The following is a 16,693-nucleotide window of genomic DNA, read 5'->3' on the forward strand; positions in this document are numbered from 1 at the left end:
CCCAGCACAAGGTCTCCCAGCCACGCCGACCCCAGCCCAGGAGATGAGGCGACTGTGAGCGAGTCCCCTCCTCCTGCCCACCCCTGCTGAATGCAGCCGCCCCCGCCACTGTAGGGCTGACGACCAGGTCCCACTCCTCTTGGTTATTCTTCCTCCTGCTCCGCCCAGCATCTTAAATGTGACGTCCTCACCCGCTCTTTGTCTCTCCCAGTCTTCAGAGTGTGTTTTACCTGCCCCCCACCCCAGGCCCACCTCCCCCTTTCTACTGCTTCTTTTCCAAGAGAACTTTCCCGCCCCTGCCTTTGTTTCATTGCCTTCCGCGGGCTTCTTCCATCTGCCCCCTTGCTCATCTCCTGTGCGCACCCCTCATCTGCTGCACCCCAGCCCCACCTTAGGGAAGGGACGTCATCACCATGGTTATGACCCAGCTTCCTTACTCCCCCCACCGCACACCCACTCCATGGACTTCCAACCCATGGAGAAGAAAGGCACCAACTGTAATCCCATTGGAAAACGCCTAAATCCCACTCCTGGTTGGCAGCCTGGGGGAAGGGTGTTTTACACCGTCAAGAAGAGAACTTAGCAAGACTGACTGCGAGGTGGGGGGTGCCCAGGAAACGTGGGGTTCCCAGGGGCTCGTGATGTGGGGCAGATGGAAATGCCGGGCTCAGGCCGAGGGGGGAGGCCAGCCCTGCACTCTGCCGGCGCTGCTCCTCCTCGTTGCGTGTTCCGAGAGAGCCTTTGCTGTCTCGGCCTTTCACTCCTGCCCAGACACGGACAGACGCAGGCAGAGGCTGGAGCACAGAGATAGAGGGGACCACGACGCAGGGACACAAAAGCCTGGGACGGCCACCAGCGGCATGGGGTGGGAGATGAACGTCTTGAGCACTCTCCCTGGTGTCTCCTTTCACCCTCGCAACTGTGACCGAGGGCTGGCATCAGCTCATGTCGCAGATGAAGGAACAGACGCGGGGAGGCTGCCAGGGCCACACAGAGGGGGTGTGGCAGAGCTGAGCTGCCGGTCCCAGCCTGCCTGACTCCCAGGCACTCTGCCTTCCCACGAGCCCCAGCGAGAGGCACACACAGAAGCTGTCTCTGTCCTGTTCCCGAGTGGCTCAGTGCAGGGAGAGAAGGGAGCGGCCAACATGTAGAGCCAAGGGGCACGGAGGACATCGTGGGACAAGGGTGAAGACGCAGGGAGGGGATACGCTGTTTATCCCTCCCTATGGGAATGGATCTGGGGCTAATACACATTCCAGATTCCATCCCCAGATCGTCTGGGAGTGGTGACTGTGGAATCTGCATTTACAGAAAGCTCCTCCGACGGGCAAGGTGTGCTGATATCTGTACCTTACCTGGAAATTCATCAGAAAAACAAGATAAATCAATGATGGACAGAGGGAGGGACTGATGGATAAGATGGGATAAAGCAAACAGAGCAACGTGTTGACTGAGGAATCTAGAAGGTGGGTAACACTGTTCACTGTGCAATTTTTGTCGCTTTCTGAATGTTAGAAAAATTTTACAGCATGGTGCTGAGGAAAAAAATCCCAAGTGACTGGGATGATTGAGCAGGTCTGGGACCATGATTGCAGGGGGAGGCTCCCTCCGAAAACTCTTGGCTGCCCTGGGAGGCCCCCTGGCCCCGGTGCTCCCACTCCCACATCCCAGCCTCTGGTCTCTGATCTCCAGCTTCGCAGCAAGCTCAGGTGCCCAGCAGCTGGACCAGGCACTGCCTTTCCCTGCGTGCCGGAGGAAGTTCATCTGCCCTGGGGCCTCCTATTCTCTGTGTTGAGCAGGATTAGGGGCCCCTGGGCTCTGTCCTGCTGGGTGGGGTGTCTGAGGCTGGGTCTCATGGAGGGACTTGCGTGAATGGGATGGAGCAGACCCGCGGCGTGCAGTTGGGGCAGTGCTCAGACACGTGTGGCTAGAAGTTCTCTTGGAAGGATGTGAAGCTGAGCTGCTGGCCATGGCCCGACAGCACCTTGGCCGGAGCTGGGGAGCCGCAGAAGAGCTGCACCTTGCCCTTCTCAATGACCACTTTCTGGAAGCCCTGGAGTCTGCGGGGTTGAGGAAGAACAGAGGGAGTAAAGGCGGGGCTGCTGGCCTGCTAGCGACTTACCCACCTGGGGGCAACAGCATAATGGGTCGGCAGCGACGAGTGTCCCCATTGTACACGAGGAATTTCATGGCACAGCTGCTGGGCTTCAGAACAGAGTCCAGCTCCACCATTCGATTAAATTTGCTCAGTTTGCAACATGACCCGGACCCCCAGGTAGGGGACCAGGACCAGATATAAACAAGACTCGGGCCCTCCACTCACGGGTCGGCCTCTGTGGGAGAGACACACACTAAAAACGACGCCACGTTGGAGTGCGAAGGCGGAGATGTGAGCTAGGCGCTCCGGGAGCCCCGTGGGCCTGTTGAACTTTGTGGTAGTCCTCGGGCTGGCCACACGCTGTGAGTTAAATATCTCTTTCCCAAAGTCAGTCTTTTCCCTCCAGTGAGCACCATATTCCCCCGCAAGTTCTGCTTATAAATTGCCGTTTGCCGAAAGTCCTCTCTGATGCGCAAGCACGGCTGACGCTCCTCCCCAGCTGCCGTGACCTAGGCCTGGGCCATCTGCAGCATTTCTAAAAGTGGCGCCTTCTGGGCCTCGTCCTGAAAACTGTATGCCCGATTGGTGAGTGTGCAGGGAAGAAAAGCAACCATAAACCCATCTGAGAAATAAAATAGAAAGATGGCAAACTATTTTGTGTCTCTGTGCCTCAGACTCGATGTTTCCCCAACCCTGTCTACTTGGGCCTTCTGACGCTTGTTCATAGATAGTGAAGGCTCGAGGGGCCTTTGAGGTCATATAGACTAACTTCCTCTCTGGACAAATGGGCAAACTGAGGCTAATTCTGGAACAAAATGCGCTAGCGATGGCGTCAGAATGCAGGCCCCCTGCCTTCCCGCTCTGAGGTCCCATCTGGACTCTGGACGCTAATCTCATACTTTGCCCCTGTTAGGCCCTGGCCTCCCTGCCACCACCTCCGGCTCTCAGCGTCACCAGTCCCTGTAGGCTGTGGGGCTCCAGCGGCCTTACCCTGCTCCAGTCAGGGTGCCCAGGCTGGGTGCGCGTCTGGAGCCCTGTGATGGAGTCCTTCTCCTTCTTGACCAGGAGATGGAGGACCATCTGCAGGCCAATGGCCTTCATGTCATTCTTGCCCAGTGAAGCTGGCATGTACATGTGCAGCTCCAGGAAGCAGCCTGGGGTGGGAGGAGAGGGTGGCACTGAGGGTAGCTAGTGCCTGTGATGGGGGCAGGACCGGGTGCCAGCTGTTATCTCACCTGGGGGCTTGCAGCGAGACCAAGAAGTCTTGGAACTTGCACTTCGGCCAACTGTGTTTGCCTGGACCTGCTGTGTGGTCAGTGCTGTAGAAAGGAAAGAAGCCTCATCGCTTGAGCTGGGCCTACTATGTGCGTGGCATGCATGAGTTACTGTATATCCACTCTTTAATGTGGGCCTTACAATCACTCCAGGAGTTAGACTTCATATTTATAGAAGGAGAAATGAATCCCAGGGCAGCGAGCAGGGCAGTCCTTGGGCTCCAAAGCTCACGCCCTTCCATGGTGTCTGCCCGCAGGTTGGGTAGGGACAGAAGCCGTGCATGCACGGAAAGGTGACTTAGAGCAAACAGTCAAGGACTGAGTGAATGGGTCAGAGAGCAGCTACTGAGATATAAGGAAGGGCTGGGGACTGGGTTAGGTCTTGGAAGAGGGGCGAGATTCAAAGGGGAGGTAGAGGGAAGCCATCCTAAGAAGCAACAGCATGAGCAAAAGGCGAGAGGCTGGAACAAACGTGGTGTTCGCGAGGCAGGGTGTCACTGCCCGGCTGGAGCAGAGGCTCCTGAGTTGGGAGCAGGAGACCAGGCTGGAAACACGGAGGCCAGGAAGTGAAGGGTCTCGGGTGTCCAGCTAGGACATGGGGGAAGGTGGAAGGGGTCTGAGCAGAGCAGACATGATGGAAACAGCATGTTAGGAAGGGGTGACTGAGGGCTAAAGAGCCAGGGGAAGAGACTGGCACCAGGGAGCCCCATTAAGCTGCGACAGCATTGGTCCACCAGACACTGATCCTTCAGCCCTCAGGGCAGGTGGTGCTCCCAGGTGGGCACCTCTGTGTTCCACCAGGTTCTCTCATATACCCAGTTGTGACGTACAAGTGTCATCATTTTCCATGTGTGGGAGAAAGATCGGCAAGCGCTGCCTTGGACTGTTACACCGATGCAAGCCATGGGTGGCAGGGCCTGATGTGGGATGCGGGCAGGGGCGTTCCCCAGCTGACAGTCTCGTCACCCTCCTCCTCTCCCTGTCTTCCCCAACCAGGCTAAAGGATTTGTGTCAGCCCAACTTGCTATCTATTGCTTCACGTGTCACCGTAAGCTCATTTTTCATTTGGCCTGAGGTCTCAGCCACTGTTAAAATACAAATGGCCCTAACGGAGAGAGCACATTTCATTTCACATATAACTCTCGGTAGCGCTGGGTGGTGTGGGAGGAAGGGGGAAGTGCTACGAGGGACGCCACCTGAGAGGACCCTGCCCCTCCTTACCTGCCCTCGGAGTCACCCTACCCTGGAGAGGGATGAGAGGAGACAGAACGAGACACCATGGTGGGAGGGAGAAGAAAAAGGGCCTGTGGAAGATGCCCCGGTGTGGCTCCCACACGGTTACATTTGAGATAGTCGTCCCATTCCTGGGACACCCTCCTAAGGAAATCATCCAAAGGAAGGACAAAAACTACATGCACAAATATGTTAATTTCAGGGTTTTTGTTGTGATAGTGGAGAATTAGGAATAAACAAAATGTCCAGTAGAAGGAGTTTGGTTAAATAATTTATGCCATAACCACTATGTTATTTATTATATAGCCATTAAATACTACTAGTTTTATTGAGCAGTTATTACTGCTACCACTTCTACTACTACTAAATTTATTGAGCAATTGTTAAGCTCCAGTCACTGTTCTGAGTGCTCTACAGATGACTCATCCTCATGACAGTCCCATGAAATGTGTTCCAGTAGTATCCATAGTTTCCAGGTGATTTTTCAGATAACAGTTTTTGAAGCAAAGCAGTTAAGTTCTATAGCTATTAAGACAGACCGTCCAAGGGCCTATAGCTATTAAGTATAGAATAAGGATTCAAACTCAAACAAAATAATTGAAGTTTAAGCTATAGAAATTAAAAACTATAAACCACCAATTCTTTCATTCAAACCTTGATGTATAATTAAAGTTGAAATCAGAGGCCACAAGTTTCAGCTGCAGTTAATGAGAAAACTTGAAAGTAATTTGATGTAATAAAGTTGTTGACTCAAGTGGCTTTGAGAATGCAAAGCACTGGGCTGGCTGTTACCCTTTGTTTACACGGATTAGGAAGAAGCAAATAGCAAATATTTACGTACCAGTAACTAGAAAATTTAAATTAAATCTAAACTTTTCCTCTAGCTTGTCATCATAAAATTGAGTTTCTAATTAATTAATATACATTAATTAATACAAAAGCATTTAGGAAAAAAGTCAATGCTATTAAATATTTGCTGTAATTGTTATTTACAAGAAAGGGCAGGGAGGTTTACTGTAATGTTCTGAGCTTTAATAGTTATCTTCCAAAGATTGTTGACTTGAACTTAAAGGCTTTGAATGTTTGTTATAGTAAACTGCATCTGTTTGAATAGTTTCTTGTGGAAAACTGTTTGATCACTTGAACTTATAAACTGTGTTTATCATAGGGGGATTTAAATTCACTTATGACAACCTTGTAATAATTAAATAGCCAAATAAGATCTAGTTCCAATGAACTCAACCTGTCTAAGAAAACTATACTAATTCTCTTAAAGTTAGAAACACATCTAAAGATATTTCTCCTTTTGTATAAGTTATTTTATAAGTAAAGCAAAACAAAACAATGACTGTAACACATTAACTTTAAAACACAGTGCAAAACCTCAGTATTCCACAAAGATGCCTCATGAAGACTATGATATGACCAAGAGAAACACTTCATTATACCTAATAATGATGATAGTAAACGCTTAGTAAGAAATGTAGGATCTAAGACTTGGGTGGTGGGGAGGGAGATGTTGCAGGGGCTGGGGAGAGGACATTCAAATGTTCACTTTTGATGAAAGTATGAAAGAAGGGACTAAACAGTGAAAGACTTCATACATGCTGAGGTGTTTAGTCTTTATCTTAGATCACTCCCTAAACTTTTTGGTTGCCCCTCATCAGAAAAAATGTCGAGTATTTATCCCCAATAAAAATATATATGTTTTTCCACATTTGCCTCTACTGACAGATTATGTATATTAAAAATTTGTGTTGCAGGACAAGGAGCCATATTTACCCTTCCATCTTAAACAACCAGAAAAATGGACAAAATACAGGAAGCCGTGGTTTCCAGACATTGGTCAGCAGATCGTGCAGGACTATAATTGCAGAGAAGGGAAACAGATGAAGTGAGCCCTACAGCTGTTCCCCTCATTGCCTGATGCCAGTCTCACTGAAGTAAGGAGACGGAAGCTGGAATTCGGAGAGGGCAAGACAGCTAGAATTTGCTAGGTACAATACTGGAAAAGAAAATTGAAGAGAGAAAGAGAGGGAAGAAAGAAAGGGGAGAGGAAAGGAGGGAGAGGAGGAGAGAGAAAAGGAAGAAGTGAACTCATTAGCTCTGGAAATCAAGATAAAGTTTCCCCTGAGTCTTTGGCTGAATACTAATCTGTATAAGTGTGAAAGAAAATTATCATAAAAACTAGGATGAGCAATACCTGGAGCTCAAACAGCTGGGGATAGTTTGTCTTCCCATGAAGAGTGAAGAAATCTTGCAATTCACAGAGCATTAGGTAGAATCCTCAGAAGTTTATCACCCTAGCGCTGGGGCTAAATTAGCCCCATACTAATGGCTGTTCTAGATTCACCCCAACAACGTTAAAAGTCAGCCTCAAAAGGATCCACAGAGGCCTAAATAACTATATACCAGAACACAATACAGTACTATTTAAAGGAATATCACAAAATCCAGAATACACCGACATAATATTCATAACGTCTGGCATCAAATAAAAAATGACCAGGCATGTAAAGAAGCCAGAGAGTATGAGAAAATTAGTAATTAGAAACAGACCCCGAAATGACAGAGATGATGAACTTAATGGACAAAAATGTGGAAATAATTATTGTAAATGTTATCAAGAACATCAAAGCAAAACAAATATGATGAGAAGAGAAGTGGAAGACATAAAGGAGACCCAAACAGAACTTCCAGAGGAAAAAAAATACAATAGCAGAAATAAAACATATATTGGGTAGAATTAAGAGCTATTCTAAGTCCTTTGGATTTTCATATAAATTTTAGAATTAGCTTGTCAATATCTATTTTTAAAAAACTTACTAAGATTTTGATTAGGGTGGGAATGGTACATAAGGTACTACAGAAGAAAAGATTAGTGAACTTGAAGACACAGCAATAGAAACTACCCATAATGAAGAGGAGATGTGTGTGTATCTATATGTATATATTTTATATGTATGTATGTGTGTGTGTGTGTGTGTGTGTGTGTGTGTATAGACAGAGAGAAAGGGAGGGAGGGAGAGAGGGAGAGAGGGAGAGAACAGCGTCTTCTTGACCTGAGGGATAATATCAATGTAATTGAAGTGACAGGAAGGGGAAAAGAAAACAGAAAAAGACATGTAAAGAAAACATGGCTGAAATTTTTCTAAATTTGGTGAAAAGTATAAACCCATATAGCCAAGAAGTTCAACTAACTGCAAGTTACAAGGAACATAAAGAAAACCACACCAAGGTACATCATAAGAAAATTGCTGAAAACCAGTGACAAAAATATAATCATAAAAGTGGTGGGATAAAAACAGATACACTGTGTGCACAGGAACAAAGATAATGACAATGACCCTCTTGTCAAAAACTATATAAGCCACAGGACAATGGGGAGACATCTTTAAAGTAATGAAAGAAAAAAAAATCAACTGGTGACAATATCTTTCAAAAATCAAGGTGATATAAAGACTTTTGCAAGCAAACAAAAGCTATGAGAATTTACCACCAGTAGACTTGGACTACTAGAAGTGACAAAGGAAGTTCTTCAAGCAGAAGGAAAATTAAACCAGATAGAAATCCGGATCTATGCACAAAAATGGTAAGGAGCCCAGAAATAGTAAATTTGTGTATATATACAAAAGATGTGTTTTTCTCATTTTAAATCTCTTTTAAAAAGATTAAGACAAAAAAAATTGTACTGTGGGGTTTATAACACATGCAGAAGTAAAATGTATGACAACACAGGCACAAAGGACAAGAAAGGGGAATAGAGAAGTACACCATGGTAAGGATCTTGTACAAGAAGTAGCATAGCAGTAGGTGAAGATAAACTATCATAAGCTAAAGATGCGTATTACAAGTGCTAGAGCAACCACTTCAATAATAAAATAAAACAATTAAGTATAGTTAATAATACAATAACAGAGATGACATGTATTATGCAAAACTACATAATTAATCCTAAAGTGGGAAGGAAAAGAGGGAAAGAACAAAGAAGAGGCGGGACAAACAGGAAACAAGATGGCAGATTTGAACCCAATCATATCATTAATTATATTAAATGTAATGGGGCAAAAACTCTAGTTAAAAGGCAAAGATGATCAGATTGGATTTTAAAAAAGAAAGACTCAGCTATAGGTAGTTTATAAGAAACTCACTTTAAAGATAAAAATGCAGATTGGTTAAAAGGATGGAAAAAGAAATACTATGACATAACTAAGTAAATTTTTAAAAGCTCGAGTGGCTCTACTGATATCAGGAAAAAATAGACCTCAGAACTAGAAATATTATCAGGGATAAAGAAGGACATTATAAAATGTCCTAACTATAGCTAACTATAAGGTAATTAGTTCATCAAGAACACATAAATATCCTTAATGTGTATCCAATTTTATTGTACAATGAAGAACTTGACTAGCCTTTGCCTCTGGTTCTTGGGAGGAAGGGAGACTCTAAATCTTTGGAATTTCCGAAGTAATAGGGGTGTCTTTGTTATGCATGAGCCACTTGGATCACCCCTGAGTTTATGCTAAGAAATGAGATGACTTAGGACAGAGGCTGGTCACCAGAAAGACTTACTATGTGAGTAGAGGGTTGGGGCTTTGAGTCAGCCCGACCTCTGGTAGGGGGCCGGAAGATTGAGTTCAGTCATGTGGCCAATGATTCAATCAGCCATGTCTATATAATGAAACTCCATAAAAACTCTGGCTGCCAGAGCTCCGTGGAGCTTCCTGGTTGGTGAAGACATCCGTGTGCTGGAAGGGCAACACACCTTGGTTCCGTGGGGAGAGGGCCTGTCTCCCCAAAGGCAAAGGCTTCATTGCTTCTGGCGGGGGCTGGACTTCTTGGTCATGTCCACGCCCCCGGAGCCTCTTCCCTTTATGTTACAGAATCGGCGGTTCTCGGAGGACATCTCAGACCTGCAGGGGGAAGGGTAGAGAGTCATGGGTCTCTGGGAATGGGCAGTGGCAGGCATTTCTTAGAAGCTCCCTGGCCCTTGCCAGTCTGAGCGACTTTATAAACAGGAAATTGCGTTTTCTGCCCAAACCAGTCAGGGAACATGGAGCCCATGGAGAGAGAACATCAGTGTTGTGCTGGTAAATTGACTCCGTGGGGGAAAAAACACCAGCCTCGATTGTCAGCATCTCTCCATTGCTGTGGAGTGAATACTGCCACCACGGCTCCCACCTGGCACTGTGTTTAATAACCAGCACGCAGGATTCCTGAAAATTCCGCAATGGCTCTGTACTGGACCCCCCAAATGTAGTAGGTTATGATGTTAGATTAGAAATACATTGAGATTTGTGGGTTAACACTTAACTAGACAAGAGAATCGAAGAAATCAAGTGCCGACTTTAAAGTAGATTGTGTCTATTCTCCCTTCAGGACTGTCCTAAGTTAAAATTTAGCACCGTTGCTTCATTTGGGAAGAACGTACTCATGTACTTTGTACTAGTGGCTAAGGATGGAAAACAAAGTGATCAAGCCGAAACCGATTGTTTCTTACAACTGATTGTTTAAACTTTCCAGCTGCCTGGCCTATGGTTGAAGTTTTACTGTGTTTGCTTAACTGGAGAAAGAATGGTCCTTAACCTAACTAATGCTATCTGCTTCTGTAAACCTGCTTGCTTAAAGGTTATAATCAGTCGCTCGTAACCGGAGTAGGTGGTCCGAGGCAGGTCCGGGACCCCACGGTTATGGAATGTATGATGTAATTTGTCCCACTTCCCGTCTTTGTCCCACTTCCCCGTACCTCATGTCACGTAGCCCATCTTAGAATAGTATAAGACCCCCTTGCTTTTTCAGCTACCCACCATTCTCTGTACCTGTACTCTGGCAGGGCAGGGGTGGTCGCTGGCCAGCTGATAAAGACTCATAATTCGACTCAATTCGGTCTTTAAGCAGTCGTTTCTCGCACTCCCTACTATAACAGCTCCATGTCTAGTACAAGTCACTTTCAAAGCGTGACCAGAGAACACTCATCCCCACTCATGGTCAGCTCCAGCCACACCGCCTGGCCTGGAACCTTCTTTTTCCTCAGCCTAGAACACCCTTCTCCTCTTCCCCAGCTGGCAAATTCCTTCGGCGCCCGCTGCCTTGTCCGGTTCATTTGAAGTCGCTACTTCTCTTTGAAGCGCTGCCCAGCTGCTCCAGGCTGAGAGGCCTGCGTGTCCCTTGGCTCCCTCAGGGGCTCTGCCATGGGGTTGCTGCCCGTGTGATCCCCGGGGCAGGCAGCAGGCCTCAGGGCGCGGCACAGTCAGACACACCTGTCCCATCAGTGCCTGAGGGGCCTGTGGCATTTCTTGCGCTGGTGCAGGAGGGGGGACTAGGAGTGGCCTTCACAGCCGTGGGGGCCCCTCCCTCTGCCTGGAGAGAGCAGCAGGGGCTGAAGGCAGGGGAAGGACTGTGTTCCCATGCGGCTTGGGTAGAGCCTGGGTCTCCTGCCACCCGCCTGGTGTCGTCACAGCACGCCGTGTGGCTTCTTTGGCGCTGACTCAGGCTGTTCCCCCAGTGGGGCATGGACTCCTCCTGGCGGTTTGGGAGGTTCCCTGTGACAGAGCTGCTCTCCTTTCAATTGTCCTTAATCCTCTGATGGCAACAGAGGAGGCGGCTTTCATTCTGGCCAATGGACTTTCACACCTCTGTCCCACCTGCCTCCCCCCGCCCCAGCCCTGTTTCCTTTTAACAACGTGGGACAGAGGAAGAGGGAGTGGCGGGGTACAGCCTGGCTCAGAGCCTTCACAGGCAGAACCCTCTAGCAAGAATTTAATATTAACGTGTCTCTCCTTGTTTTTACTTTCAGAACTGTCCTCTGATTATGGCACGGGATGAGGGTTTTCCATCAGAGATAAGAATCTAGACAGTCCCTTTGAAATACAACGAAGTTGAAAGTAATGCTGGGATGTAAGAGAAAGATTAAGCTGAAAATATGACCGGTGGGCAGTGAATATGCAAAAGCAGGGAGGTGGCAGGCAGATGACCAGCTGCGAAACACCCAGGTGATGTGTGGCCCTTAGGGCCTCTCTTCTGGGTTCCGAGGACCCACCGTCCCTGGGAAGGCAAAGCAGCCCACCCTTGGGCCTCCAGCCCCAGCCCCTCAGTCTTACGGGAACATCCCCCCCTTGGAAGAGACTCCCCACTGTGCTCGTGCTCTGACTTCCCGTAGGCCAGGCCCTGTCCCCTGGCCACGCAGCTCCCTGGGGCCTGTAGGACGTCAGCTCCGCAACACGCCCTTGTCAGAGGCCACCACGCCCTGTGCTGCGCGCAGGGATGGACGGGCTGGAACCGCAAACCCTGCTTTGTTTCGAAACAGAAATTGCTCTATTATTTCAATCATAAAATCTATAAATGCTAGTTTTAAAAATCCAAATATTAGGAATGATTAAACAATAAAGTGAAAAAAGTATCAGACCACGTAGCTACCCTAAACCTTTTCTCTCTGCCCTTTCAGACTTTGTTTCTAACACACACACGCACATTCTTTTACATAAATGGAACATACTACTTTGCAACCTGCCTTTTCCACTTACCACATCCTGACTAGCTCTCCACGTTAACGCATTTAAATCCACGTAATCTTTTCTGAGGTGACTTATTATTCTAAGGATGATCAGTAATTTATTTCACTACTTCCCTGCTGGGCATTTTGATTATGTTCATTTTCTCATTATTGTGAGCCACCATCCTATCTATTAATAAAATCACACTTTTCCTTTCATTAGCCCTTGCTCCTGATTTATTTTTCTTCATAGCATTTATTATCACCTGGTGTATTACGCACTATTTTGTTTGTTCATTTTCTGTCTCCCACAGGAAGATGAGCAGTGACTGTGTCTATTTCGCTTGTTGCTCTATCTCCGGCATCTAGAACAAAACCTGGAAAGCACTGGGTGCTGTGCTTAATCACCGTTTCCTAACTGGATGAATGAACAAGAGTCTGATGCCTTGAAGGACTCATACAACCTGTTTATCTACTGGCCTTGGGACCAGATGTGTAGCCAGATGGTGTCTGAGCCAGAGACAGAATGAGAGGGGAAATGGGGTATGAGCTGGCCTCCAGCAGGGAGCAGGGCCCGTCCCACTGGAGGGATTGGTGCTGGGCCTCAGCCACTCGAGTCCTGGTTTGAATGTCCTTCCTCAGGACCAAACTAGCAACCTGGCCACCGGGCTTGGACAGCTGTTCTCTCTGTGATCTTTCTTGATGATCAACCTTAGCTTAATAAGGATTCAGGCTCCTCTACCAAGAAAAGGAACAGAGTGGCCACTATGCAATGGATATTATTTTTTATCCACCTTACGGATAAGAAGCTGAGGCTCAGAGAGGTTAAATAACTTGTCCAGGCCCCCAGGTAGGAAACTGTGGGATACAAATGCAACCGAGGCTATCTGAGGCCAGAGCCTAGACACAAACCAGTGTCATCGCTCAGCTTCCCATATCCTCACACTCACTTTGTCCAGAGCTGAGCAACCCTCCCCTGCCTTCCCTTTCTCCATAGATAGCACCACTCAGACGCCTGGGACACGTCCTGGACTCTGTCCTCCCTCGCACCCCCAAACACAGTCACTTTGAGTCTTTCTGTGAGGTGCACCCGCTCCGTCCCCTGACCACTGCCTCAGGGGCAAGGCCCTCCTGAGCTGTCATCTTCATATTCACAAGAGCCTATCAAAGGGTCCCCTCCCAGCCTTCTTCCATAAAGAAATCCAGCTGGAATAGAAACTGCCCCAGCTTAATACCACATGTCCTCCCACCATGCGCAGGGGCTCCCATGGCCACGGTGCAGTGCTTGCAGCTCAGGAGGCCCTTGGTGACCAGGCCTTGCAACCGCTCCAGCTGTTCCCTGGTAACCCAGGTCTAGCCAAGCCAAATTACCTGTGGTCCTCCAAGCATGGTGTACCCTTTCACAGCGCTGTGCCCCAGCCCTGCTGTTCCTTCTCTCAGCAGTACTCTTTCCCACCCTGTCTATCCAATGAACTCCTATGCATTCCTCAACGTCCTGATATGGCATCTCCCCCCTCATTTTGAAGGCTTTTCTCACCTCCCAAAGACAAAGGATTTAATATCTCCAGACATTCTACTTCTTTTCCCCAACATAGCCATGCACTGTAATGGAAAGGCTGACTCCCCCAGAAAGCAGAACAGTGCCTGAGCCTTCTCTGTGTCCCTGTGACCTAGTGCAGGGCCTGTCACCTTGGAGACACTTAATATATGCTTCCTGAGCTGAGCGAGAATGCTCTACTGAGTCCTGGCCTTTAGTGCTGTCCTGCCTACCCGTCATTCCTCTTCCTAAACATCACCCCTAGAGGGCTGGACTGGTCTTGCGTTTTGCTTGTCTCCTCTGCAGCCCTGGGGCTGCAGCTACACTCTTCCTATTTCCTCAGGGGCTAACAGATATCCAATCACTCCACCCTGTCACCTGCTCCTCAGGGTGAGATGGGAAGGGGCCCCTTGTACCTTGAGGGGAGGAGATTGACTTCCATGATGCACAGGGCTGCCATGTGGGACACTGTCAGCCCGATGGCCTTCTCCGGAAAGAACAAGATGCCAGGGACCAGCAGCCACTTCCAGAAATTGGGCCCATGCAAGATGAGCAGGAGCCACATGGGGAGGTAGGACAGGTGGGTCCAATAGAACACCTGTGGGGAAGGGGGAGGAGTAAACTGCCAGGGCTCATGGGCTGGGGGTGGAACAGAGCCAGGGCTCAGGGCCATCTCCCAAGAGATGCCTTGAGCCTTGATCCTCTCCTGGGGACGGGGTTAAGTAAGAGGTTGGGCTTAGGAAGCTTCATTAATTCTCTGTTCTGGGGGCTTGGCCAAGGCAGGCTATGAGGGGAGATCCCTGATACCAGAGGCAAACGTCTGATCCATCCGCCCAAGGACGTTCTGGGCAGAGTGGAGTGCCCCCAAGGGGTCATGAGCATCAGGGTCCCTATGCCCTGACCCATCCTCAGGAGGAAGAAAGGAAAGACAGCAACAGCTTCCTGGGAGTGGAGAAAAAAGGACAGAAGACATTGGTCAAAGGAATGAGAATGCTGACTCCCACTTGAAAGGCTTGCTGCTGGCCCAGGGTAGCCGTGCTGTGTCTGTCCACTTCCGACGTGGCCGGGCCAGGCCAGAGGACAGTCAGGGTCTCCAAACCCAATCCTGTGACTTCCTGCATCTCGAAGATCGTGAAGATGGAACATTTTCAGGGCACCTATGTGCCGGCTATGTAGGCAGTTGTATCACATGTATTCTGTCACATAATTACTAAAATAATGTTAAAGGTGGAGAACTATACCTCCATTTTACACATGTGCAGATTGAGGCTCAGAAAGGCTGAGTGATGAGGAAGTGTGGGGTGGGGATTTGAAACCGGGTGAGCCTGTGTTCCTTCTCCTCCCACTGCTGTTTTGAGCCCAGCTTAATCGAATTAGGACAAGGGCTAAGCTGGCATAAGGCAGGATCTTCTGTAGTGAAACCTCTTCACTTGGCAGATAAACTACAGCCCCGTGGCAAAACCCAAATCACATGCAAATAATATGCAGGCCAGCCTGGGACCTTCTGGAACACAGGGAACACAGCAAGAAATGAAGGTGGGAGCCTGGCCTGGGGAGAGGCAAAAAGAAAGGCCCAAGTGGCTGCTCGTGCAGACACAGGGGCTGGAGCAGGTGAGCAGAGAGCAACGCCCCTCGGGGACAAGTCGCGCACCCAGCAAATGCCAGGCCTCTTGGTGAGCAGCAGCTCCCAGAACTGGCCCAGGGTTACCTCTGCCTGAGCCTGGAGGCTGGAGACAAGCACGAGACCAGCTCTTCCTACTCCGTCTTCCCCTTGGGAGCCCTGCCCCATTAGATACCGCAGGCAGGGACTTTCGTCCAGAGTGCTGGCTTATCCAGGCACCCCTTCTCCAACACACAGGGGCTGTGCTCCGTGTTCTGGGCTAGGAGCTGCTCAGTACCCCCAACCCTGCCCCAGGCCACTTTCTGAAGTTCACAACATGGGCCACGGTGTGCATGAGGGAGAGCCCAACCACTACACAGCCCATGAGCTGGTGGAACTGGATGTTCTGGCCCAGTGGCAGGACCCGAGCTAGCCATGTGGCCTGCAGTCACGTGAAGCAGCGCCTGAGCATCAGCACCTGGCCGGGCAGAGTGGCAGAGCCCCCAAACTCGCTCTCTCCCTCCACCTTGTCCTTTCCGAACCACTGCGTCTCCCTGCATCCTCCGGAGCTGGCTACGCTTCCTGGACAGGGCCCCATCCCACCCCTAGCCCCCAAGCCTTTGATGTTCCCCTGGGTTCATGGCTGAGGTCTCCAAAGGAGGGGCTCCAGAATAGGGTGGGCAGAGAACGTTACAGAACGTCTGCTTGTATTACTTTTTATCCAAACACGTGAGAAACATAAGCTTTTCCTAATATTTAACATTTGCGTTGACATGGTGCCCTCATTTAGTTCATATGTCAGAGAGGCACAAGCTTTTCCTAGGTTTTCTACTAGGATTTTTTGTTGTTTCAGGTCTTACATTTAAGTCTTTGATTCATCTTGGGTTAATGTTTGTATATGGTGAGAGAGAGGGATTCAATTTCATTCTTCTGCATGTGGCTCTCCAATTTTCCCAGCACCATTTAGTGAATAGTGTGTCCTTTCCCCAGTGTATGTTTTATCTCCTTTGTTGAAGATCAGTTTGTTGTAGGTATATGATTTTATTCCTGGGTTCTCTATTCTGTTCCATTGATCTAAGTGTCTACTTTTATGCCAGTACCATGCTGTTTTGGTTACTATAACTTTGTAGTATAATTTAAAGCCAGGTAACGTGATTCTTCCAATTTTGTTCTTTTTGCTTAGGATTGCTTTGGCTATTCTGGCCCTTTTTCCAGTTACAAATGAATTTATAATTGTTTTTTCTAATTTTGTGAAAAATGAAGTTAGTATTTTGATAGGAATTACATTAAATTTGTAGATTGCTTTGAGCAATAAAAATAAACCTTTTCTTCAGGTGAACACAGTGGGGAAGGGACATAGAAATGTGTTCTAGACACTTTAATGCATCTGCTTCGCAGGCCCCAGCTGCCTACCCTTCACCACTCAGCGCTTGAGTGTGCATATACACACATGCATACA

General features: G+C 48.4%; 1 protein-coding gene across 1 annotated transcript; it reads right to left on the reverse strand.

Moving 5' to 3' along the window:
* Positions 1 to 1,927: 1,927 nt before the first annotated feature.
* NOX5 (NADPH oxidase, EF-hand calcium binding domain 5) lies at positions 1,928 to 15,832 on the reverse strand. The gene is given in 8 exon segments (XM_012664821.1): positions 1,928 to 2,053; positions 3,089 to 3,252; positions 12,506 to 12,607; positions 13,148 to 13,206; positions 14,051 to 14,234; positions 15,208 to 15,252; positions 15,255 to 15,361; positions 15,555 to 15,832. Coding segments are annotated over 8 exon segments (1,065 nt in total).
* Between the last annotated feature and the right edge of the window lie 861 nt (positions 15,833 to 16,693).

This window comes from Propithecus coquereli, unplaced genomic scaffold (assembly GCF_000956105.1).
Source record: "Propithecus coquereli isolate 6110/MARCELLA unplaced genomic scaffold, Pcoq_1.0 Scaffold92, whole genome shotgun sequence".
Classification (NCBI taxonomy): domain Eukaryota; kingdom Metazoa; phylum Chordata; class Mammalia; order Primates; family Indriidae; genus Propithecus; species Propithecus coquereli.